General features: G+C 40.2%; 1 protein-coding gene across 2 annotated transcripts in view; it reads right to left on the bottom strand.

The window, feature by feature from the left end:
- Positions 1-1153: 1153 nt before the first annotated feature.
- gabrb2a (gamma-aminobutyric acid type A receptor subunit beta2a) overlaps positions 1154-26694 on the bottom strand; it is a 36652-nt gene continuing 11111 nt past the window's right edge. The window contains exons 4-10 of one of the 2 annotated variants that reach the window (XM_061725107.1): positions 22179-22399; positions 12484-12566; positions 8652-8789; positions 8328-8480; positions 5886-6130; positions 5265-5405; positions 1155-4084 (exon numbers count right to left, since the gene is read on the bottom strand). In XM_061725107.1, the coding sequence (XP_061581091.1) occupies positions 3728-4084; positions 5265-5405; positions 5886-6130; positions 8328-8480; positions 8652-8789; positions 12484-12566; positions 22179-22399 (1338 nt within the window). In that variant the 3' untranslated portion in view covers positions 1155-3727. Of the gene's footprint in view, positions 4085-5264; positions 5406-5885; positions 6131-8327; positions 8481-8651; positions 8790-12483; positions 12567-22178; positions 22400-26694 lie in introns of both variants that reach the window. The other variant, XM_061725108.1, reaches the window with a different exon arrangement.

Below are 26694 nucleotides of genomic sequence, written 5' to 3'. Positions count from 1 at the left end.
ACACCTAGATATAGAAAATACATTTTACACATGTGTGTACCATGATCTCACAGGGATGCTGCTCTTCATTAAAAAAAAAAAATCTATTTGCCATCTCAAAGTTTCTGACTAAAGATTGTATCACTGTTACATTTCAGACAAATCTATTGCATGTTATCTTGTTAAACATGGTTGCAAGATCTGAAAGTTTGATCATACTGATTATTAAAAATTGAGCAAGTGTATACGTTTACATGCATGCATACAAAACAGTTTGATAGACCACAACAACACAGCTTCTAGCACAGATGGCATGCATGTAGGATGGTTACCACTTCGTCATGTTCACATATGTCGTCATTTCCAACTCAGGCTGCCAAACCTGTTTAAAAGGAGTGATTTTGACTCAATCACGTATATTTATAGATTTCAGACATGCTGGCAGTGTTAATTCAATTGAATCTCACTGTACCTGGATATGGGGAAAGCTTTTAGTCTCAGTTTTTAAGAATACAGGGACTTGCAGGTGATTTACTAATCATCAATAGAAGAAAATAAAATACTAATTTCCTGTTTATCTGTGAAATGATGAAAGAATCAGGTTTGTTTTTTCTGGACAGCCAAACTTGTTTTTCCATCACATATGTGTTTAGCAAGGGAGTGGCGGGACGTCAGACTCACTCCCTCACTCATCCCAGTCAGCACTGGCTGGGTTTGGCTTGGTCGGCTCGCCAACTTCACAGTGGCGCAGCTGTGAGTCCACACACAAACAAACAAAACATACTCTTGGAACTTAAACACATGCACACGATTTTACACAGCAGAGGCCCGTGCATTGCTAATCACGCCAGTGACATGGAAACTCTACAAAGCAGGAAGCATCTGCCTCCCCTCCCCTTCATACATGTCAACATCAATGCCCCTTTTGAGGAGAGGAAAAGAGAAAGAAAAGGCCAATTTACCACAAACCATCTGTCTAGAGTAGTGAGGTAATACATCTGTTATGTAGCGATGCAGAGCTGTTTTTCTACCAAAGCATGGACGAACAAAGTTATGTGTCAAGTTACATCAGTTTTTACAACAATTTGCTGTTCAAGGTATTTTTCACTTAAAGTTTTTACTCATATAAATTTTTTATGCACATATAGTCACAGTCAACAAAATGCAGTCATCATCATCATCATCATCATCATCATCATCATCATCATCATCATCAGTATTTTAAGGTATTCCATCTATTCCACCATCACAACAAAGTCAAAATACAAAAATCCTGCATGGTTCATTTCTTTCTTGTTCTTATATTTTGTGCCAGTTGGCTTATTATTGTGTTCTTCTGGCCCTTTATCTTCAAAATAAAACATTATCTGCACATTATTTTCTACTAGAAACAAAATCCCTTTTTAAAATTTAAATATTCAGTGTTTTGTGGCATCAAATATTCACTAGCATCCATTTATGCGGTCAGGTCAGGAAGTGAGTGCAGCGCAGAGCGCAGCCTGTTTGCAGTGTGAGGGGAGGATGCTGCTGGAAGACGAGGCATGGATGGATGCACAGATGGAGCCCTCTCTCTCTTTCCCTTTATTTTCTTTCATCCCTGTCTTTTTTTGTACCAAGTGCTCAGGCCCCTGCAGTCAAAGGGCCACAGTTGAGTCCAAAGAGTGTCTCCATATCTCTGGCTCTCTGCATTAATGTCCCCTGAGGCTGGGGGCTGAGCTCAGCCCTGCTCAAACCCCAATCCAGCCCACTGCAGTTGGCCCAGACCACTACGACCACCACCTCCCACTGCAGCTCCTCTGCCTCTCCATCCATTATGCAGCCAAGAGTCCCCAGCTGCAGCGCTTACATCTCTGCTCACCCCTACATTAGCCTCTCTCGCTTGCCTACTCTTTCCCTGCGTCGGGTTTTGTTGTTCACTCACTCATTCACACACGCAATCACCCATGAGCCTGCCAGTCAGCAATCAGCCTCGCATTCAAACAGGACGCAGGAACCCGTTTACTCTGTTGTTCAAGTGATAGACTGAATCGAGTTTTAATTGAATTTAGATACATCTTCATAATTGCTGACAATCATTACACAATATATTTACAGTCATTATGAAATATCATAACTGGAATTTACAGAAACTTTGTACAAAATATGCCTGACTTCAATGCCTGGATAGTGGGGTCCTTGTTCAGTTTTTTTTTTTCTTTTTTTTTCCTGGAAAGCAAAAAGTTGACCCAAAAGCCACTGGTGTCTGGAAGTACTTTAGTTTCAGCAAGTCGATGCTTTTAGAGTCTGTTAAAAAGAAAATAAAAGAGATAAAAGTCCCAAAAAGCATAGTCAGCAAAGTTGTGAATTGTGTTTTATTTTTTCCTAAGTCAAATTGCTCTTTTATTTTATTGTCTGACTGGAGCATTTGAGGTGTAATTCAACTGCAAAAACAACAACAAAGACCCATTTAAATAGAATAAATCCATAGTATTTACATGATTATGTGAGTATTGATTTATAAAAATGAATCATCTCTTTTTCTTTCAATATGATTAATGTTTATCTACAGCTTTTCAAAACAGAAAACCTAATCACAATGGAATGCATCATACATCTATCATTCAATTCTACTAATAATGATGGATGTGGATTGACATATTTATGCGGCCACTCTACTTGCAATGAAACCCAACTCGTCCAATAAGTTCTTACACCGGCTTCCAAGTGTAAAACGCCAATGTCCACCTCTGAAGTGCCTTACATGATGTCAGGAATGTTTCTCTTTTAAACAAACAAAAAACACACGCGGTTAAATGGACTTGATCCCTCTCAGCACAGCAAAAGCAAATCATTAAACTTGGCCAAAGCATCAGTCTCCACAGTCCACGTTTCCCCACGTTTTCCATTCAGCAGTGGCGTCACTAAAGCCCCACAGCGATGTCCGGAGAAGAGAGAGCCCCTTGCTGTCCATCTTTTGCCATCCAGTGACGCTCAAAACATCCACCCAGGTAGGACCACGCCAAGCCAAAAGCTGAAAACTTTAACTGACAGAAAAGCCTCAACTAGTAAAAAATAAAATACTTTTTCTGCTCCTTCTTTATCATGACTGAAATGCAAATTAAATCAAACATAAGCATGCTTTTAAAAGGATGTTTTTGATATACATTAATTATAGGAAAATAGACTATCAAGGATGACTCCCTTAAAATCATTTATAAAGCTTTCCTTGATGCAGACAGCTCGGCTACGAAGTAAATAGATACTAAACAAAAGAAATCCTTAAAGTATATGCAAACACAAGCATAAATATTTGATTCACAGAGTAAGCTACGAATGACAAATATTAGTGATATATAGAAATTCTGGAACAGGCACCATTTCTGTCTTTTTAAAACTCTCTTCTTTTTTGAATGTTTGTCAGTTGATTTAAGGTGTTTCCCAAATCCTAAAAGAGTCATTGCTGACTGAAGTGGATGTTGCTGCAGTCCATCTGAAAGTCTTTGCATTCCTCTCACGTTGTCTAAAATGAACCAGCTAAAAAAAGTCAGCACACTCTTTTCATCTCTCTCTCTCTCTCTCTCTCTCTCTCTCTCTCTCCCTCTCCGTCTCTCTCTCACACATCCTCTCTCTTTCTTGATTTCTCCACTAAATCCCCCTACCCACCCCACCTACTCCTTCTTCTTCTCTTCTTTTTCTTCTTCTTCGTCTTTTTCTTCTTCTTCTTCTTCTTATGTGCCTGCCACAAGCCGGCCAGCAGACTTCGCCAGCTTTAATGGACGTAGTAGAGCCAGTAGACCACGTTGAAGAAGGAGAAGACCGTGGGGAAGATCATCCTGGACCACTTATCGATAGAGTTCACGTCGGAGAGGTCTGGGATGTTCACCTTGAGCTGGGAGGCCCGTCTCCGTAGGCGGGACTTTTTCTGGGCGTGGCGCTCCAAAGCGCTGTGGCCATAGTTCTGGCGGGCCATGGCTGCCCTGCGGTACTGCAGTGTTGAGCTATCGTAGGCCAGCATGGTGTTACGGGGGTCTCCGGGGGCTCCCAGGCCCCGGGACAGATCCCCGGCGCCGCCAATCTCATTCTTCATCTCCATTGCACTGAACAGGATGTTGTCGTCGGGGGTCATCTGTGTGAAGTTTCAAAAACAGGTGGAGCCATGAGGAATTACTGCCAAAGGGTGAACGTCTGTTATATTCAATTTTAGATAAATATATATATATATATATATATATATATATATATATATATATATATATATATATAATTTAAACCAAGGATAGCTGCAATGGTTATTAAGCAATTCAGCATGTAAAAATACCGATGAGCTGCTAGAATGGGTAATGCAAATGAGTCAAAAACTGTGTTACTTACAGAGAAGAAATGAAAAAAGTAGTTTAAAAGCACTAAATAATTTATCAATCATCTATCAATCAAAATCTAAATGATAATACAATCACAGGACTATGAGATAACATTCCTGGAGAAGCACAGAGCACTCCATAAAAACTGATTTTCATGGAGAAACCTGCATTGTCATCACAGAATTTCAACCAGAGTGCGGTTAAAATTCTGCCGATTCACAAGACAAACTCAATAAAAATAAGAGAACGTAAAGGTATAAAAAAAAATGTGACAGGAGAAGGTTAAGAGAAAGAGTAAGGACTTTGCAAAGATGGAAGAGTGGCTAGGAGGTTCGGGGCGAGGTCGGGAGGGACATTGTGGGGAGTGAATTCGGATCAACATTTCTTCATCCATAGCCTGACTTCTGAGGAAAATCATCTCTATAATCCAAACCTGTCCTCCTGCATAAATCAGCCTGATGTATTTTGTTGTTTTTGTGTAAGTCACATTGAAGCAAAGCCTCTTAGTTGGTACTATTCATCAAACTGCAAATTATTTCTTTTTCTTAGCTGACAAATCTTTTTTTTCTTTTTTTCCAGTTGCTTCACTTAGTTCTAAGATATTTATCAATTGCCTGAGAGATTGTACAGTATTTGAATCTTAATGATATTATCTTAAGAGAAGCTACGGGTGCTTGTCATTTCACATCAACTCAGATGTACAGCTAAAGTTAAGATTAAATCAGTGCCTGCAGAAATGAAACTGCTAAGCCATGTTTGTCAGGAAAATGCATGAAGAGCAAACCAAGAGAGGGAAAAAAACACAATGGTGGGAGTGATGATAAAGGTTGCCTCAAAAAATCTATAAAAACCAAAGAAATGCACAAAGACTACAGCATTTTCCTCTGATCTGGATTGATTCAGATTGATGACATTGTTAGTTTTGACTTTCAAAACCTCCAGTACCTTATTTCTTTGATCCCCTAGTCCTAATGCGGCATCGTCCACAAAGATGGGATCCCACATCGAGTCATATGCGTCAATTTCCCTCTGTTTCATTCTGGCATACAGAGCATCATCTCTCTGAACTACATTTCCCACCAGCCACTGCAAGCATACAAAATCAGCACTGTTACTTAGGGAAAAATCGTAGCTTGCCACACTCAGAAGGAAAGAGTGTCTTATTTATTTATTTAGTTATTTAACGTTGCTGTTGTTCTTGCTAAATTTAGCAGCTGAATAGAATTTGAAGAGAAGACTTTGGCACCATTGCCAGTGCTTTTTCCAAGGCGCCCTTCAAGAGACACAGAAATGTGGAGATCAAGAATTTAAAATCCAGTCATTGCTTTTGCATTCACTCTTTCAGATCTTAGTCTAAGTAATACTGTTGATACACAAGGCTAAACCAGTGAGAGATGAAGAGCTAGAGCAGGAGTAAAGAGTGCTGGTAAAGGACATCAAGCATCGATCACAGCATCACATTGGCCTTGACAGGAGAAGAAGTCATTTGCGCCCACAGAAACAAACAGACATATTAACAACAGACAGCACAGATAATTCTCTGGAGATGTCTCCTGGTACACGCACCTTGTTGGGGTCTGGTCTCAGTTTCTCATTATTGGCAGTGGCGGCTTTCTCTGCCGCCTTCTTCTGTCGCTGGGGCCCCTGGCCAAAGAAGATGTAGTTGACGAAGGCGTACTCCAGCAGGGCCAGGAACACAAACACAAAGCAGCCCATCAGGTACATGTCAATGGCCTTCACGTAGGGGATCTTTGGGAGCGTCTCTCGCAAGTGGGTGTTGATGGTGGTCATGGTCAGCACCGTGGTGATCCCTGGAGATCAGCAGTCACACTTTTAGAGAGAAAGTCTTTAGAAGCTCTCAGATATTTTTTTTCCATTATTAGATCTGCAAGAAGTGAAATTTGATCACAAATGATAGTATTATGACAGTATTAGACCATGTTATTATTTATTTAATAATAACTTCACATAGATGCAGAAGAAGTGTGTGTAAAATCAAATATGGCCTTACTGCTTCCGTGCAAATAAAGAGGGTAAACGGGTGCTACTAATCAAACGCACTTGATCAATTGATCATCAGCAGGTGGTGCAGACCTCTACAAGAACCTAAAAGCAAAACCTGAAAGCAGATGTTTTTCCAGTTTGCAGATCTGGAGCATTCAGCTATGCTTTAACACAACGAAGAAATCAGTGGAAGAAATAAATCAGCAATAATCAGAAATCAGCAACAATCTTCGGGAAATAATTGCTGCTGTTGAAAAAGAAGTTATTTCAAAACAATGTGGACTCATAGACAGTTGAAATCTGCAAAATAAAACAATTTATGCTCAGAGAAATAACAAAAATCAAAGAGCTACATGTCACACACTAATATTATCAAGTTATGACAGCACATTCACAAAAAAACAAAAACACTGAATGAGTATGGCTTGTTTGGAAGAGTCGCCAGGAGAAAGGCTCTCCTTCTCAATAAAACCACAAGACTGCATGTAAAATAGCATTTGAACACATAAGACCAAAGGGAAAACGAGACTACATTTGGTGAAACCCAAACCCAGCAAACTGGTACAAACCTCTCATACCAGTATGTAACACTGGTGGAGGAGTGATGATGCTGTATGTTTTTCTTTTTCCAGCCTCAGGCCTTGAGTTAACCATAAACTCTTTTCTGTATCTACAAATATTCTCAACTCAAATGTGAGACCATCTGTCCGACAGCTAAACACACACACCAGCAAATCTACTTTTGAATGGCTCAGGAAGAGCAATTAAAACCAGCATTGAAAAACTACGTCCTAAAGAATTAAGTACTCTCTGGTGAAAAGAGACCCCCCCTCCCCAAAAAAAAGCATCTCCTAAATTTTTAAACATAATATTCCCATTCAGCAAGCCTTTTCCCTGATATAGTTTACCATAAATAAAGATACTACTGACTGAAGTTGTGCATCTGCTGTGTGGAAAATGGTAAATAAGTTAACACGCACGGCTGTCTTGCTACACTGGATATTACGCTAAATCAAAATAACTGAGATCAGGTGCATATCTTCAAAGGACTGGAGTATGTGCTTCTGAATGTAATGTCTGTGTCAAACACGGTGGTGCGAGTATTTAATTACAGCATAACAGACAAGCCTGAAAGAATGTGACCACATCAAGATAAAAAAAACATCCATCAAAACCCCCCGAGACTGGATCTGTGTATGTTTCGCATGATAGTTGGGCCAGACGGGTTATGATTAACCATGTTTCCATATGGAAACACAAAAAAAGCTTCATATTGACACCGTAAACCTCTACCTTTAGTCAGAGCACAATTCACCTGTTTTCTTGACACACACGCATTGTGTTTGATACATTACTCATCTGCCTGCACAATCTGCATTTGGTCAGATTCACACGTATTATAAATAACCCAGCTGCCAGCAGCGGCAGCACTGTAGCACGGAGCCACAGCTTTCATTGGCTGCCCTCGCTCACGGCACGTTCTGAGGATGCTGAGAGCATGCAGGCACATCTTTAACTCACCCTGCCAGCAGCCTCGTCTCGGGCTCCAACCTGCTTGTGCTGGTTTGACTGTGGTACAAAAGCGTTTTACGTGAACTTGAGCAAATGTTGTCACCTTTCTTTCATATTCCCGCGTAATTTTGCCTTTAACTGGATGGTACTGTGGGGATTGTTACCCATTAAGAGTCTCTGTCAGACAGACAGGCGGACGAACGGAAAGACAGCAAGCTTCAAGGTCAGGCTGCAGCGCTTCTCGCTCTGCATGAGTCATGCATATAGTCATCTCTGAACAACAAACATTTAGCCAGGCAGCCTATCACACACCACTATCACTCACACGCTTAGAGCTAATGAAAACAAGGAAATGCTATGGAAATAAAGACTCGTTAATCCCATTGTGGACCTATTAATGAATAGATCCAGCATGTATGTTAAATGAATCCTTTCATGGTTTGTTGTTATTTGGCTTTGGGTCACTGTTGAGCAGAGGCAAGGCGATCCTACCCAGGGCCACTCTGGCAGCCGATGCATCGTAGTTGATCCAGAAGGAGACCCAGGAGAGGATGGTAATCAGGATGGAAGGCATGTATGTCTGCAGGATGAAGTAACCTATGTTCCTCTTCAGTTTGAAGCTGAGAGACAGGCGAGGGTATGAACCTAAAGAGGGCACATGGAGGGAAACAGAATGTCCTCAATGATGCCAGCTATGTTCTTACTTGACATTGTGGAGCCTATATTCTTTCTCTCTTTTTGGGATATTAATGTCAAAAATACCACATCAATCTTAGACGGCGCAAAGGCAAAGATGACCACTACGGTGTTGCGTACCTGTCGAGAACACAACGTTCTTGGAGATGAGTTTGTAGTCGACGATGGAAAACTGTGGCAGCTCTATTCTGTCTACGCCCGACACAGCGCCGTCTCCACCTCTCCAGTAAAACTCGATGTCATCAGTGGTGTACCCATCTGCAGAGGAGACACATAAGATGCTCAGAGAAACCGCTATCCCGATACATTAGTGGGCTGTAATACATCACAGCATTGTGAAATAATGTCAAATGTCGCATCAGAGGTGTTGCTGCTGATGGCCCACTCAACATTGAAAGTATGTTCCCAGTCAGAGAGGACGCAGATGACTTAAAGAAAAAAGGAAGAAATGAAAAATGTTTATACAATATGCTGGCATGGGAACTGTAAAAGTAGTCTATAACTATTCAGACACTCACTTTTTACTTTAAGTACTTAAAGTTGAGAGGAAATATTTAAACATTAAAGAGGTGTTTAATGCGTTACAGCCATTGCACACACACATTTAATATTAATAGTCTAAAACTATAACTGCATGATAATTCCTTGCAGGGAGGTCATTTTTTAAATGTCTTTTCAGTGATGTGTGAGTGCTTATACTGAAATCTTTTTTTTTTTTTCACTGTAAAGCAGAAATATATAATTAATCAGGATCTGCTGTAGGTGCTGCAGATGCAAAAATGTAAATGAAAACAGTTCAATACATATCCACAAATTTAGCATTTGCGAACTCAAACAGAGGCACCCTCCATCGTGACGCATCAGGGGGCTTGTTGCGTTGTAGTTTTGTCTGTCTCCGTCACAAACAACGTCACAGCCATCTCCCCGCAACTAGTTCAACTTCCCCTGCCTCACACTGAAAATAGAGGCGGTGACCTATTCATATGTGATGAATAATTTAAACACCAAGGCTTTGATTTTTTAAAAATTAACACAAAATTCTTTGCTGCTGAGGCACTGGCATTCAAGGTGAAGTTAGCACGGGTGTTCATGCAGGCTTGTTATTGGTTAGACAGGCAGCCAGCTTCAGCCACAGGCTTTTTTCACAGCAGACATTTTGATTTGTCATAGCAGGAGAAGCACAGGTGTTGCTAATAATATCAGCAATGGTTTTCGTCTGCAGGAACTTGCTTGCAGAATTTTAGGGCCTTTCATTTTTATTATTATTTCGGCTTGTCTCTTACTAGTAATTATGTTTTAAAGTGCTGTCTAAAAAAAAAAAATTCTTTCCGTCTCCCAGGTTGGTTTAATTTTGCATCACTAACATTTAAGGTAGTGGGGCACAAATAGATTGTTTTTATTATGAAAAAAAGGCTAAATTATTCCTTCAAACAGCTGGGCCCTGTAGCTCATGGCCAGCATTACTCAAACAAGGGTAAATTATGCTTCTGTTAAGGTTTGCAGCTGCGCAGCACATTTGGCGCTCCACTGAATATTCACAGCAGCAGGACAGTGTATGAGATAGACTGAAAATAAACCACCGTGTGTGTGTTCATGATAATGAAGGAACACATTAACCGGTGCAGCAGTGGGACTCGCTGGTATGTGCTTTTTGATGACGGAGGACCTCTTCAGTGCAGAGGAATTTGTCTTTTGGCAACAGGACTGCATTGTTTTAGCAGACTCAGTTCTTTGTTGGTTTTTTGTTGAAAATGTCCAATCTTTCTGTAGCATTTCTTACCAGGTTGGAATGAAAAGACACAAGGTTGGCAGCGACTACAGCTTTGATTTGAAAGTGTGGCGGTCGCTGATGCTGCTCACCAACAGACACAGCATGGTCCCCCTCCTGATTCACGTTACCTCCAACTAGGACACCCAGCTCCTCTTTTGATGTAAGCCATGACTGTGTGGGGCCCGAGAGGGTGTCATGGTGCATGAAGAGGTGATGTTTTGGCATGACTTATCTCATGAATCTGCTTGCACAATAAGTGTTGGCCGGTTTTGAGGTCCATCAAATGAAAATGATTAGTTGGAGAGTTGTTGCATCACGAGCAAAGACATGCATACATGTGTCAGATTAGGGCTGGCGATATATTGAGATTTTAATATATATCGATATATTTTCAAACACGATATGCTACGAGACAATATCGTTTATATCGATTATTTACAAAAAAAAAAAAAAAATCTTTTTTAATGATTTTGATATAGCTTATTTTGTGACAAATTGACGTGAATGTTTTATTTGAGATTTGCACAAATGTTTTGTTATTTGCACAACTGAGAACCTCAGTGGAAAAGTCTGCCTGCTACTATCTACATTGTATTAATTGCACATGGTATTTTAATTTAATTGTTATGCAGGAAAGGGATATTTGTTTTATTCTATTCAAGAAGCATTTTTATTCTATATATGCAGGCAGTTTATTTTTATTTCATTTGTTTTATACATTTTGATATTGTGCAGACCTCTGTTAATAAAGGAACCTGTGTGACATTTGGCACGTGGCTTTGTATTAAAACTGACTGTTTTTTTAAGGGTTTGCCTCAGAAAAAATGAAGCTAACAGAGATGCTATGCTATAATGCTTTGGGGGAAACCCCAATTATGTTACAGAAAAAATATCGATATATATCGAGTATCGCCATTCAGCTACAAAATATTGAGATACGATTTTTGGTCCATATCGCCCAGCCCTATGTCAGAGTGATTTATTTTTGTGGGAGAAACAGATGTTTCAGCAGTGGATTAGTAGAAATGAATAATTTCTCATTGGAGGCCAGCATATGACACCAGTGGCTGGAGTAGTGAGCTGCTGATAAACTCGAGGTTCAGGGGTTTTAAGACTTGTGTCTGTTAAAAATGCATCAAGTTTATCAAGGGAAGTGAGAGTTCTCTGGGCTCATTAGTCTGAATAAAATAGCATGCTCTGGCATGAAGCGATTCCAACGCTGAAGCTGTTGCCAGTAAATCCATAAGAGAGCAGATACTGCCTGGTGATCAAAACTGGAGCTGTGTGTGTGTGTGTGTGTGTGTGTGTGTGTGTGTGTGTGTGTGTGTGTGTGTGTGTGTGTGTGTGTGTGTGTGTGTGTGTGTGTGTGTGTGTGTGTGTGTGAGCGAGTTTGTGTGCGTTTTGTAGAGCTGCCTGAGAGAGGAAGAGAAAAAAGAGCATTTGAGTGATGGGAAGAGAGATAAAAAAAAAAGGCTAGGAGGAAAAAAAAGAAGAGGATGAGACTGTGCAAAGACAGGCGATGAGAAACGGAAAGAGGGAGCGGTGAGGAGAGAGATGGTGAGCATAATGGGAGAGAAGCAGCGGGGGGTGGTTCTGACCCATGCTGTTTTTGTGCTCCTCAGTGCTGCGAGCAATAGTGTGATCAAACCCAGAAAGACTGAGCCCTACACCATATCCCAGCCCCATAATCCTTCTCTCCGGGGACCCAGATAAAACATGTAGAGGACCTCGTGTTTCTCTCTCATGTTCTCCCCGACTCCCTCTACTCGAGAGCACTGGATCACATACAATTACAAACTCCATGTGAAATAAGCTCTTTGTACTGTACAAACACAGAGAGGCAGTTTCGGGAAGAAGCTGCGTATACCATTCACTATCAGTACACCCCTGAAACACTGGACCTAATCAGGCTCCTCTACGCCTTGGGAAGCCACTGCAGTTGGAATTGAATTAATTAGGCTGGATGTTATCAGTCACTGAGCCATTAGTGATGTTCCTCTTCTCGATGCATATCTCTGGATATCTCATCAGCCTTTCTCAGTGTTTAACATCCAGTCATATCAACCTCCGTACTACCTTGGTGCCAGAGGGAAGGAAGTGCCGCATGTGTGTGTGGGATTTGCTTAATTCTCCGTCTACATGTGGGTGTGAGAGCCGGTTGTCAGGGACAACGGTACTTACAGCTTTCAATCTCCAGGGTGCAGTTTTGCTCATCTAGAGGATAGCGACGCAGGTCCATCATGCAAGCTGCAGTTGTGGTGATCCTATGGATGGAGAGGGACGGAAAAATTTAGGATCCATTACAGAATTGGTCGAGGCAGCCACGGGCAACCGAGATGACATCAATTTGGCCTTCACCATGGAGTCTGATCTATACGTCACAGCAGGACGATGACGAACATCTGTAGCCAAAGTAGCACCAGACAACTGAACTTCCTCTGAAAAGGACCATATACAAATTGTTGTCAAGTGCCAAGATAAAAATCAAATGCTATTGTTTTGCAGTTTGCAGTTTTGAGGATTCCCTTCCTCACAATACTGTTAGCTGCGTGAGGTCTATGTTAAAATGAAATCAGCTATAAAAGGGCCCTACAAAATGTCAAAGGGTCTCTCATCCTCCAGCTGTTAGCGTTCATTCACTCTGTCCCCACCTGCTGTACATGCAGCTATGTGTTCCTGCAGTGCATTTCGGATGAATCTGAAACAATGCAGAGTGCTTATTTGGAGGAGAAAGCTCACTGGAGCACAAAATAATTCAGGATGTTGTAGCACAGATGCGTTGCCTTCTGTGATTATAACATTATGGTGCTGGACATTTATTATTCAGTGGTTTGAAAGCACAGTCAGCTGTCCTTGCTGGGGTAGCTCACCACAGGAATTATTTTCACTATGAAAGTTAAAATTATTCATGTTAGTTTTACACTGGATGTCACATTTAAAGTCACCCACAACAAAGAGAGACATCAGGAGCTTTGTCATCACCCATAGTAGCGTAAGTAATGTCTGCGCTAACAAGCCAAGGGTCGGGTTAGTTAAAAATAAATAAATAAGTAAACCTGCTGGGTTATGACTGGTGTCAGTTAATGTCTTTAACCCGCTAGCAGACTGGCTTCTGTGCTAGAGTGCTGGTGGGAGTAAATATGAAGTGAATGGATACCTTTAACCATGAAGTTTGTTACAGTACAGAGATGTTGGCAAAGGGCCACAATTAGGGTTGCCACCCGTCCCTTGAAATACGGAATTGTTCCGTAATTGTGAATTAAAGATTGCGTTCCGTATTGAACCAATACGGACATATATTATGCTCTTATTTATTGATGTAATAATATACAGGTGAAGGTTGGAAAATTTGAATATATTGCAAAACTTCATTCGTAGTAAATTCAACTAAAGGTCAAACAAATATATTATTTTCCACTACATTCAAAGTGAGATATTTCAAGCCTTTATTTGTTATAATTTGGGTGATTATGGCTCACAGTTTATGAAAACCCCAAATAAAAAATCTAAAAAAATTAGAATATTTTCTGAAATCAATAAACAATTCAATCATCAAAACTATCGGGGCGACAGCAGCCTCGCCAGTCCGGAACCAGGACATGAATTTAGTTGCAGTTCTTCGGGTGACCACTAGGAGCTGGCTCCAAAAGTGACTCCACGTCTTCCGACAGCCTGTTAAAATGTCCAATTTTGCAGCATAAATAAAAATATTTACAGCCTGGTTCAAAAGTTGGTCTTAAGACAGATTTCACAGCCAGGACAACAGTACGGGGGTGAGTTGTTTTCTTTTTTCTTTCTTTTGTTTGTTTGATTGATTGTTTCAGCTCTCTGGATACAATTACTGTATATAAACCATCACATGTATATATAATTAGTTCTATTGATTGGTAAAAATCAACATATTGAAATCCAAATAAAAATTAAAAAATAAGACACTTAAGAAAATTAACTTTCTATACTGCCAGGGAGTTTATTATTCTTTTTAACAGTATGCATATTTACCAACTATTTGTTGTACAATGCAGTACATAACATGGTATATTATGCTGAATAAGTATGTCTACAACTTTACTTTCATCAGCATTGATCATTGCAGTTTTACATTTAGTACCTTTATTTTTGCACTTGAGTAATCATTTATTGTGTGTATGTATATTGATTTATTTTCCTGTTTACACATGGTAGACATAATATGTTTCATTTGAAATTGTAATTAAATTGTATTTGTATACAACTTACTAACCATGAAAACCTTCATGTGTTTGTAGACATGATGTTAACATAAGCTTTGAAGTTGTAGCTTTTTAGCTGCTCTTTTTCATCCTGTAAATCCAAACTGCAAGCTACCCTTTTGCATAACTTATTGAATGATTAACTAAATCTACATCCTGGATTTTAAATTTCAAGAATAAAAAATGAATAAATGTAGAGGTCATTGTATCATTGACTTTGCATACTGTAATGGCTTTATTTTATATTGCAAAAGTATGAAAACAAAGAAAATAGAGCAGGGTTGAACTTGTGGACATACACCTCTCTAACAAAGTGTTACCACGTCCGGCCGGCCACCTTAGACCGATACACTTTCCTGTTGCAGATGACAAGTTGGCCAGAGAACAAGACGGGCTGGCAACCGGCAGTGCCAAGCCCCGGAGGCTGTCTGAGAGACCGGACACACAGTTTATACTACAGGGACTGAATCTAGTACACTACGTAAGTCAAGCCCACACACACACTTGCACGAGGGAAACGCACACAGACGGATATAAAATGTGATAGTATCACATGAGCATTCATAATAACAGCAGCCTGTAGGAGAATTCACAGTAAAAGTTGAAGCATTTGTCAGGTTCTCCTCTTCAAGAAGGGTCACTGTTATTTCATCAGTTCATTTCTTTAGTTTTCCTTTTATTTGTGTCGACAGTGGAAATGACTCATGAGCAGCCAGAACTGAATCAACCAGAAAGTGAGCATTATTTGAATAATGTCATCATAGGTGATCGTTTTTTTGCTATTTTATGGATTTATCATTTTATTGATTCAAATGGAAGGTAGTCTTTTCAGATAATGTTGTTACACGTCTGTCACTGGGACTGGAAACATCCTTTTTAATGATAACAAAATAATTTTGCTAGACAGTAGACAGGCAGATTTATTTTTCACCTGTTGCAAGAAAATGCATTTAGATGGGGAGAGGAAAAATGTCTGGGCTACAGAGATTAAATTAATAAAATGCTTTAACATTAGTAAAAGATAATTTAGAGGACAGATACATACTATATGTCATTATGTCTTTTTCATTTTCTGGGTCCTTTTTTTTCAATCAAGAAGCATAATCAAGTAAAAGAAATATTGTATTTCATTTATTTTATTTGACATACTTTATTTATTTGTATTGTTTAAGGACTATGTCATGATATCCAGAGATGTTTAATTCTTGCTAAAAAAAAAAGCATGTCCAAAATAATGGCTTAATCACGTTTTTGAAATTTGCTGATATTTTAGATCTTTGTATATGTGGCTCTGATAACAGGAAGCGGTTGTTGACACTGAATAAACCTCTCCTATGTCTACCTCATCAAAACAAAATACACCTGGAAACTTATCTTACCAAAGTCCAGTCTGATGGTGGTGCATGAAACGGGAACATAATTTCATTAGGAAGTTTGCTAAGTACTGCTTTGCTGCTTCCTGCAGGCAATCATATCTAAAGTCACAACCACATCCTGCACCCTCCCAATGCAAAACGTTTATTATCTGTTAAACATGACCCAGCTGATAAATGGGACAGTCAGAAAACCTGCGATTCAATCCTCACCCCCACTACAGGTTGAGGTCTCACTGAACAGGATGGTGAACCTCACATTACCTCTAATTTGATGATTGGCATAATCAGTGATGGAGAAAAAACACAGCATGTAAATGACAGGATGATAAACATAATGTTCAACCTGCAGACCATTTCTTTCTTGCCAGTTTTGAGGATTGCCATAAAACCAAGGCTACAGCTCTACTGGGCTAAGCCTGGTAAATTTGGGATTTCAATTTTCAAGATGTGGAGACATACAGTGTTTCTCTCATACTCTCAGGCTCCGTGTTGTTCCTCCTTTTTCTTGCTCTCTGGGCACTTATGTAAGAGCCAGTTAGCAGGACTATGGTGCACTGGGGGATTAACACAGGACTCATTCTGTCCTAGTTTACCCCTTTTATGGACGCAAGTTACGGAGATGTTGTGCTTGCCAAGCAGAGGCTCATCACTCACCATCACCATCACCAGGACTAAATCATCATGGTGGCAGAGAGGAAACACAGGGGAAGAGCAGAAATGAGGCCAAAATGGCAGGGTTAAAAATAAACTGCCTATTTATAGCCCACCTACATCATCAGCAGAAGTCTCGAAGCTTTTTTGTCTGGGGCTTTTTCTGCATCCTCTGGCCAAACTACGATGACCGAAACACACAGCTACAATTGATAAAATACTAATAATGAGTGAGGAGGGGAAGCGGATGAAGGTTTCTCTGCATGATACCCTCCCTGTCTTTGCTTCTCCTCCTCCTCTCGTCATCTCCACTGCAGCGAGTCTGCAGTGATCATGAAGCGAAGGCTTGTTTGCTCTCCGTCAACATCAGGGCCGGTGCCTCTCCTTCTCATCCCAACCTGCCGGCGGAGAGTCCATGCTCTTGCAGATCATGCAATTTAAACACGCTACATTTGCTCTCCATCTGAGCTAATAGGACATGGAGTTCTAAAAAAGGCTTCTTTTTATTTATTTATTTTTATTTTTTGGCTTGTGCATGTTCTGTTGTGGTTCAGCCCAGGCTGTGTGTGTGTGTGTGTGTGTGTGTGTGTGTGTGTGTGTGTGTGTGTGTGTGTGTGTGTGTGTGTGTGTGTGTGTGTGTGTGTGTGTGTGTGTGTGTGTGTGTGTGTGTGTGTGTGTGTGTGTATGTTTGGACCCCCCCGCCCCACCCCTTACCACCCAAGGCAGCCTGTGCACCTTTATTCAAAATGACCTTGTTTACGGACACTAACATAACCTCCATGAATTTCTGTACAGACTCTCGTTTGGAGGTAGCATCGGACACAGATTTCTGGAGGTTGCAAACTGCCTTGACTAAACTTTTATTACACGGGTAGTAAAAGCAAATTCATCTTTTAGAAGTAAAGGTAGGACGGGAAAGCTTCCTCCATTTTGGACAGAGTCCATGTTAAGCAGAATAATGACTTGCAGGACTATCTAGCCTTTTTTTTGAATAACTGTTGCAAGATTTTAAAATTAAACGGCAGCAGTCACAACAAAGAGACCCCAGTGTGTGTCTCCGTGTGCCCAATTAAAGAAGAGGTCTTTTCATATCAGATTAAAGGTCCATTCAATCAAACAGGGCATATGAACCATCCTGCCTGACCGGTAACTTAAGAGTAAGATGGATAACTTTGAAGGTGATCCCATTAGTAATATTGACCAAAAGGAGGGCAGCTTTCTCCTCCTGACTGTGGGATATGATCTATTGAGCGGCAGAGAAAAACACTCTTCTCCTGGTAAAATGCAACATTAGTCCGCAGCACAAATATGCGTCCTCTCGCGAAAACAGTCACAAAATTCGCAGAAAGAGGATGGCAGGAGGGAGGAGAGAGGAGCGACAATCGTAATCATTTCTCCATTTTGAATGAGGTCTGACCTTCGTGTCTGTGTTTCTCGTTGGCTTTCTCTCCTTTCTTGGTCATTCTCTGGGATTTTGCAGCAATGTTATTCGAGACTCACACACTAAACATCTGAAGATTTTCCTCCCTTTCTGCATAAAACAAGAAGATAAGATATATGTCTTTTTTCTTTCCTCTTGTGAGTGCATATGAGTGTATGTGTGTGTGTGTATTTTTTTTTTTCTTGCAGCATGGGCGGTATCTGTGTTATTAGCCTAGCCATTTCAGGGGCTGGTTAATTAGATCAGACTGACTCTCCCTGAGAGTCAAACCGAGCTCTAAAAGTGACAGTTGGGAGGACTGTTGTAATTTTCTGCTCTTCCCGGTAATTGAAGACCAGGATTTGGCAGGATTGGTATGAACTGAATATCCAGAGAATGAGGAGTAAACAACACCCTCTCCCTTCCTCCTCCGCGTGCACCCCAAAAATAACACTCACCCACTCACAAACACCCACCAATAGACATGCGTCGATCCTGCACACATGCACGCTTCCAGTATCCAGAGCTTCCTACAAAGCAACCACAGACTAAATGAAATGTGTTTCCACAGGTGTGGTGTTACAGTTAGTTAAGTCAGCAAAAATCCTTGTTCATGTCATGTCGTGCAGAGCTGGAGTGACTGAGATGAGAAACCTTTTCTACATTTAACAGATTTATGAAATGCAAAATTCCTGCTCATGGTTGAATATAATCTGGTTTTTGCGAAAGACTAAAATCATCAGAGAAATGCAAATCACATTGCAGTAAATATAGGAGTTTTTTTAAAAGATTGAGAAAGAAATAATCACAATTGCAGCAGAAGTGAATGCAGCAGCACTTCTCAGTTCTGTACAATCGCAGTCTCTAAAACCCCACATTTTCAACCTTCCCCTTGAAAAACAAGTATCCAAACTCAGTAGGCAATAATGACATCACAATGACATAACTGAGGTTATTAAATCACAAGCCCCTCATAATAAAGTGGGAGCCTGCATATATCTGTGCGTTTGTGTTGAATTAAGTAAATGTGTTGAAGCACAGGAAGGTATCAATTAAGATACAAAACCTGTATATAAAATGTACATTTTACGTGGTCAAACAAAAACAGATACTGTATTGTCAAAAGGTGCTTATCATATTTGCCTGCAAGCATCCGGATTAGGCTATCATTTTAGATTGAATAGAAATTTCCAAACATCTGAAAGAATTCAGCCATATGCAAAAAGTCTTAAGCATCATTTGATTTATATGAATATTTCCAGTATTACAACTTTATGCGTACACTTTCCAGGGGAAGACTTCTTATATTCTCATTGCTCATATATATTATAAAATTTAGTACAGTTTTAGTTTTATTTGATTGGCATACATTAAGTGTATCTTTACTTTATTTTTCAACCACATTTGCCGGTCAGTCTCTTTTTCTGTGTATGTTTCAGTCCTGTTCAGGGTCTTCAAATGATTTATATAATATATATATATATATATATATATATATATATATATATATATATATATATATTTATTATTGAAACCAAGGATAGCTGCAATGGTTATTAAGCAATCCAGCATGTAAAAATACCGATGAGCTGCTAGAATGGGTAATGCAAATGAGTCAAAAACTGTGTTACTTGCAGAGAAGAAATGAAAAAAGTAGTTTAAAAGCACTAAATAAGTTATCAATCATCTATCAATCAGAATCTAAATGATAATACAATCACAGGACTATGAGATAACATTCCTGGAGAAGCACAGAGCACTCCATAAAAACACATTTTCATGGATGATACAGTGGGATATTGTCCAGAATGTCATGCGTGTATATTTCCATCATCCATCGCTGTTCAACATCCATGGAATAAAATAATACTCTGTGATTGTAACTTATGTGGTGCAACCTTAACAAGAAAACAAGAAAAGGTAAGTATTCTATACTAAATATAGTAATAATGCACATACATATGCCTTAGGTTTTTACCGGCATGGTATCAACCATTAATATGTGTGCAGACAAGGTAAAAAAAAAATAAAAATAAATAAATAAATAAATAAATAAATAAATAAAAACAATAAAATAAATTTTTAAAAAAGAAAAAAAAGAAAGGGTAAGTATTCGTTTACATCATGTTTATCTTCAGTCATCGGATGTCCTCACAGTAAGCCATCTCGCCTACGTTCACCAAAGCCATGCTGTTGCAACAAGGCAGCCCGCCTCTACAGGTACTGTCTGCATCAGTGTGCTCTGAGCTTGCCGGTCTGAGTCTGACAGCAGCTTGTGTCTGGGCCCGCTAGCATCAAATAAAACCTGACGCAAATTCACGAACCAAGTAATGAAGGAGCCGGGAGGCACAGGCAGCGACAAGGACAACGGACCTGAGGTAACAACCTCTCGCTGCTGCACGCACGCTCACAAATTTCACAACACTTTTACAACTCTCTGAGCCTGCGCCATTTTTATGGCAGTTATGCACAAGTATGTTTTAGAGTTATGTAATTGAGCGAGAGTGTTATAAATTACATTTCTTGACTGCTGAGAAAAATGAATCCATGAATAAGCTGGTGCAGTGCAGATACTTAAATTTTTTAAGCAGTCTTTCCGCAAGAAGGGCATCTCAGTCTGGGGAGAGAATGACTGAACGCTGCAACATCTTGAATTAGCAACAATAACTTCAGCTTTTACTCTCTCTCTCACACACACACACACACAGACACAGACACAAACACACACACAAAGCTGGTGACAGATCAGAGGAGGCACCAGCACCGTGATGGATGGGTTGTGTTAGGCTGCGCAGGCAAATGCGCAGCATCAGTACAAATACACATTCAGTGTTTGTATTGAACTGCTACATTATAGATTATGAGTGATCAATTATGTATGACAGCCGCCTCAGAGGCATCACAGTCCAGCACCACAAAGAGACGTCTTGTAGAAGGGCTGAACCACTGTACACAATCTGACTCAGTTCAGCTGTTTGCACCACCCTGCTCCATTATTGATCGTAATCATTCAATTATTGATATTGATGATCATGAAGGGATATGAAAGGCAACAATATGAAAGCCTCCAGCTCTTCTTCTACACAGCTGGCAAGGAGTAATTCTGCTTTACTACAGATTAAGCCTCATATTCATCACTTTGATGAAAGTCCACAAGCTAAGCAGTCAGATGAGCAAAACTTTTTGACAGCGATAGTCAAATGACCTAAATCATCACCCTGCAAATGTTTACAGCCAAGAAAATCCTCCCTGCAATCAACCCCACACAGTCACAGGCCTCATGTGTCTTCAACAGTATGACACCTTCCTCGAAAGTGACAGCAACTTCCCAAAAAATTGAGTATTTCAGCAGAAAAGGGCAACAGAAAAAGTCAGGAGTTAGTCTGTGATTTGGTAACGAGGACATGCCAGCGTTTGAGAGGAGCAGCATCCGTTCTCACACGCTGACACACAAGCACACAAGGCTGGCAGGTTAACACAGCAGAGGCATTTTGGTCACTTGCATGACTAAGTTGCAGCGCTTCAAGCTCTCTTAGCCACCCTACGTCTCAATCACTGACTCATAATAACTCATTTATTGTTAAAGGGGACATATGAAAAAAATATGCTCGAGTGCAAAATCCACATGACAAGTTTTGCAGTATGTTGTGACATCCCTGCCCAAGTTCAGACTACAACTGTTCATACTCATCTTTAAAATCACCCAGCTTCACATCATGCTACATGCTCTTCCTTGGAATCAGCGGGGCGACGCTGCAGCCGTTACTTTCAAAAGAGGCAACATTGTGACAAAGAGGGATGGAGTGAACCACTTCGGTTTACTCCATCCAAAACCAGCTGCTATGCAAGGAAGTGGTTAAAAAAGGATCAGTTGTAGTGTACCTCACTGGTGTTTTAACCAAAGCATGCCTCAAACATCATCTGGACCACAAGAATCAATGTTTGAAGAAAGATCATTATACGTCTCCTTCACAAAAGGCAGGAAATCTGTTTTATTGTTTCAGTAATACATCTTCAATTACATGTTTTCATCTTTTTTTTAAAAATTGTTTTGTCTTGATGACTCTCTTATATAAAACGCTCTTTACTTTACAATAAGCCATTGGCTGTCCGTGGTGGGTTATCCTCTTTTGCAGTCTGCAACATTCATATTATAGTAAATGTGACACGGTGGGAAGGGCAGGTGTAAATGCTTACCGGAGTCCATAGAGAACAGTCCCATCTGGGTGGAGACGGATCATCCTGTTTTTAACGGTGACACCATGAACGAACGACTTCTTGTCGTTGAGGAAGTAGGTGTCAGGCACCCAGAGCTGGTCAGCCACTCTGTTATCCAGAGTCAGGTTGTAGGCAATCTCAGAGTAGGAGAGCCGCTTGTCCCGCCATGCTTGTTGGAAGTACATGGTGAGTGTGTAGTCCTGGAGGGTGCAAGAGGGGAATTGGTGAAGTTAGTACTGGACAGTGAGGGGGAAAAAAAGTCAACAATCATCATCAAATAAAATCTTTTTGATGCATACTTAGTACAGGCTGGTGTGCTGCTGGTGCTTGATGACCTTGCAGCACATCAGGTTACATTCATCTATAGCGTTGTCTCTCAACATTGTGTGGACTCTGCATAGTGAACAACAGTGGAAAAAAAGGTTGACGGGGATCTAAAACATCACAGTCTGTGTAAGACCATGTACCCATCAAGACAGGGGACCTCATGGTTCTCATTAGTTAAATCTTTGTAAATCTGTGAGTAGATTTTTAGCCTCCTTACTAAAAACGTACTCAGGTTTGATTGTAGTGTGCAGTGGCCACACACTACCACTGATCATTAGCATAAATCCCCACACAGGAACCACCTGATAAGGAGGTGTAACAATGCCTCCTAAACCAGCTGGTCTCTATCTGTGGATTTGGTGCATGTTAAAAATAAAGAAAAAGTGAAGAAAAGAAACAACATAACAGCAAGCAGCAACAGTTAACGCTAGCAGCTACGATGTTACCATAGCAACGCTCTTCCCCAAACTAAACTGGAGGAGAGCTCCCTGTGCATGCGCACGTCTGTGACCGAGAGGCTGGCGAATGATCTTGCCAAGTGGATGTAAATGGCTAGGACTGTCCAAGTCTGTTGGAAAAGTAAATAAATTACTTTATAAAGCCACGTTTTCATTGTTATATATCAGTCTTTTGATCTGCCACAATAATGTAATGAATTCAAAGGAAAACACCTCAAGTTGAGGGCTTTTCTCTGCAATTTTTAAGTGTGATTAAAAAAGAGATGAATTAGATTAATTAATTACAGATCTTAATTAATTAATCGCAAAAATGTATATATATATGTGTGTGTATAATATATATATATACATCTCTGCTGCAGACAATCATATTATCTCTATACTTGGCAACATCTCTTTATCAGGTCTAATACATGCCTCCACAGGATCCAACAGCAAACTCCAAAGCTGAGCTTATACTTATACTTTAAGTGTCATATCATTATGCATTGCGGCATCCAGGCTATGCGTTGCTTTAACACACTTTTAAAAGAAATTAAACTAAATGTAGTGCATTTAATTCCATCCATCCATTCATCCATCTTCTATACACGCTTTATCCTTTGCAGGGTCACGGGGCTTTTAATTCCATTCATTTCCTTAATTGCAGGTTTTTAAAAGTTGGTTAGCCCATAAAGTTTATACACTTGTTGTAGGTCCAATAAATACATCTGCAGACAAAGGTACCCTTTCAAAAACTATTTATTCACAGCATTTGTTTGTTTGTTTTTTATCTGTATTTTTGCTTTGATTGATACAAAATTTCCATCCATATTTGATATATGTCTTAAAGGTGTCTGCATATTGTAAGAAAATCAGACTATATAATGCATTAATGCCATAAAGTCTGATAATGACAAGCAATATGCACATCCAGCCCATATGCCTGTGCCTACATGCTGTAGTTAGAGGCAGGAGTAGATTTTGTTCCTATCTATGAAAACGACTTACATTTTCACGAATGCTAAAACGTGTAGATTTTGCTTTGTGGAGAGTTTATGCACAAATTCATTACTCACATATGAATGATGCCCGGTGGCGCCATTCGTGAAACGTGAGCAGTGGCAGGGGGGTTGGGGGTTAATATTTTATAATCTTCACTTAATTTTGAGCCCATAACCAGAGGGAAACCTTTTGTGCTGACAAAAATATGTTTTCATTTGAATCAATGAAGTCACTTTCTGGTTAACAAAAATAATACTTCACCTAATGCAAGCAGCTAACTGCATCTGGGCTGCCTCCAGTAAGAGTTTCCTAGATGTAACCTTTGCAGGAAGGGGGAAAAAAAAGCTGTATTTCTGCTGTGCAGTTTGTCTTCACACATGCTCAGAGATGGTGGTGAGTGAACAACCTCCTCCTCTTGTTCCATCTCTTTTTTTTCTCCTTCTCACTCTTAAAAGGAGACTGACACCCACACAGCCGCGGTAAAACACAGCACTGCAGTCAGATCTGCTTGGTTACAGTGTGTTGCAGTGAAATTGGTGAGTGGGAAAACAAATTTAAAAACAGTCCGTGAAACGGGGCCCTTGAGCTTGTACTCCATCATCATTACTAATCACCGCAGGCCTTTTATTTTTCTATGAGCACACACTGGCATGACGTTTCAAAGCAATTGCCACTTTCGCTCGTAAACTCTTACATTTCATTACATGCAGTGTGCACGACCAAAACATTGTGTAAAAAGGGCATCTAAAAATACATGAGCTGCTGCCATGTTGATATTTTTAAAAGTCAAGTGAGGACAGCTGCATCCTTATCCTGTTGTTCCAAGAGCTCCCAGAGAACTCTCTTCTCACACTTGCTCTCATTATCGGCCTGTCAATCGGATGGCTCTATCACCTTTGAGATCGTTAACTGCCGCCTGCAGTCCCAGTGTACAATACACCCCTGCCTTTAGTACCATCTCTCACAATATTGATGAAATACTGTAATCTCTCCTCTTAGAAAACTGCCGCAAATATGAACATACAACTTCAGGAAACCACTGGAGCTTCACTTGAGCATCGGCACCTCGGACCGACACTGGGACACCTGTGAACCGTGGCTGGAGCCCATCAAGGAGCCCATGCATCGCTCCATCTCGGGAAGAAAATAAGAGTAAATGTGTCCCTACAATCGTGAGAGTCTTTTCAGCCTAAAAAGGCGGTTTTAGTCAGTGAACCAAAAAACCTCAAGCTCTCTTCAGAGACTCGTAGAAGAACATGCACGTGAGGCCATCCAAGAGGAGATACAATGCACAAAGAGGAAAGGCAAGATCTCCATTACTCTTAAGTTTATCTTCAGCTCGTGAACAGTTGTCCATTTGAAGTGTTTAGACTTAAAAAACTGCTCTCTTGGAAAATAAATAAATAAATGAATCAAACTGTCAAATACACAACACCTGCTTAAGTTCCAGGAATGAAAAAGAAAAAGCATTTTGGTGCTGATTCTATCACCACACAGATATTTGTCACATTTTTGCTTAATATGTAACTTACCGGTATGAGTCTGATAAATTAGCAAGTAATTCGGTGATTTATTTTCCTTCAGTTGAGTAATTGGTAAAGAGACTGATGATTTCAACGCCACGACAATGATTCACAGCCCAAGCAGAGGCACAGGTGTTATTAATAACGTTATGAAGCGTATTCCCACTAAGCTGGGACCCTGGAAATGAAGCATTTACATCGAACTCAGCTTTTCTCACTGTGTGGTCTTCAAATTAGCACTTTGAAAACGAGCGGCTGAGGACAAAGCACTGTGAAAGGTGTAGCCCTGAGTTTACTGAGGAGGACTGCAATCATTTCTATGGTTTGCTCTGCACATGTGTAGCATCTTGTGGTGTAACTATTGGGTTTAAACAGTATAGATGTGCAGTATAGAGAACACCTGGGCCTCCACTCTGCCTCTTGGCCGTGCTGTAAAATGCTAGCGTAATTACGGCCTCACAGATGGTGCCGCTTACTTTCTATTGGACATCACCAGAACTCAGAGATGGACGCAGCTTTTCACAGAAGCTAAACCTGTTAAAAAAAAGAAGCAACTGCACTGCATAGGAAAGTGTTTGTGTTGCAGTGGGAGAGGTGTAAGTCGCTTTGTGCTGTGCAGAAAAAGCAGCCACGACACCCACATACATTATTTTTGAACAATAAAAAAAGGAAATAAACATTTGGTCCAGATCTTTGATACTCTATTATATATTAATATAATATAATATTATATTATTGTAAAATACAGGTTCGTGTAGACAGAGTGGAGAACCCCCCTTGATTTTTCTCCTGAATTGAAAGAAAGCCTTGAGTGATATAAGGCCCTGTCCCAATACTACCACTACCCCTACTTTTCAGCCCTACCCCTAAATTTTGCGCGTTCCCGTGAGGGTAGTGGTGTCCCAATTCCTCTTTTCACCTAGGGGGAGTGTGCTTATTTAGGGGTAGTGCTTATGAATCTGGCCCTTCAGAGTTAGGGATTTCAAATGCACCCTAGCTGACCTAGGGCCAGAAAAATTTCCCAGAATGCTTTTCGTCGTCATTTGCGGACTGAATAAAAAAAAAAAAACATGGCGGACATTTCTTATTTTTTAGTGAATAAAATCAATATTTTGAGTTAGTTTCTGCATAAAAATGCGTTTTGATTACATTTCTAGCCAGAAATATGTATTTTACTTTCATAATATTCACTCACTCACTCAC

The sequence above is a fragment of the Cololabis saira genome, chromosome 7 (genome assembly GCF_033807715.1).
Source record: "Cololabis saira isolate AMF1-May2022 chromosome 7, fColSai1.1, whole genome shotgun sequence".
NCBI classification, from domain to species: Eukaryota; Metazoa; Chordata; class Actinopteri; order Beloniformes; family Belonidae; genus Cololabis; species Cololabis saira.
The sequence above is the reverse complement of the archived record's forward strand: the minus strand, read 5'-3'. Positions and strand labels throughout refer to the sequence as shown.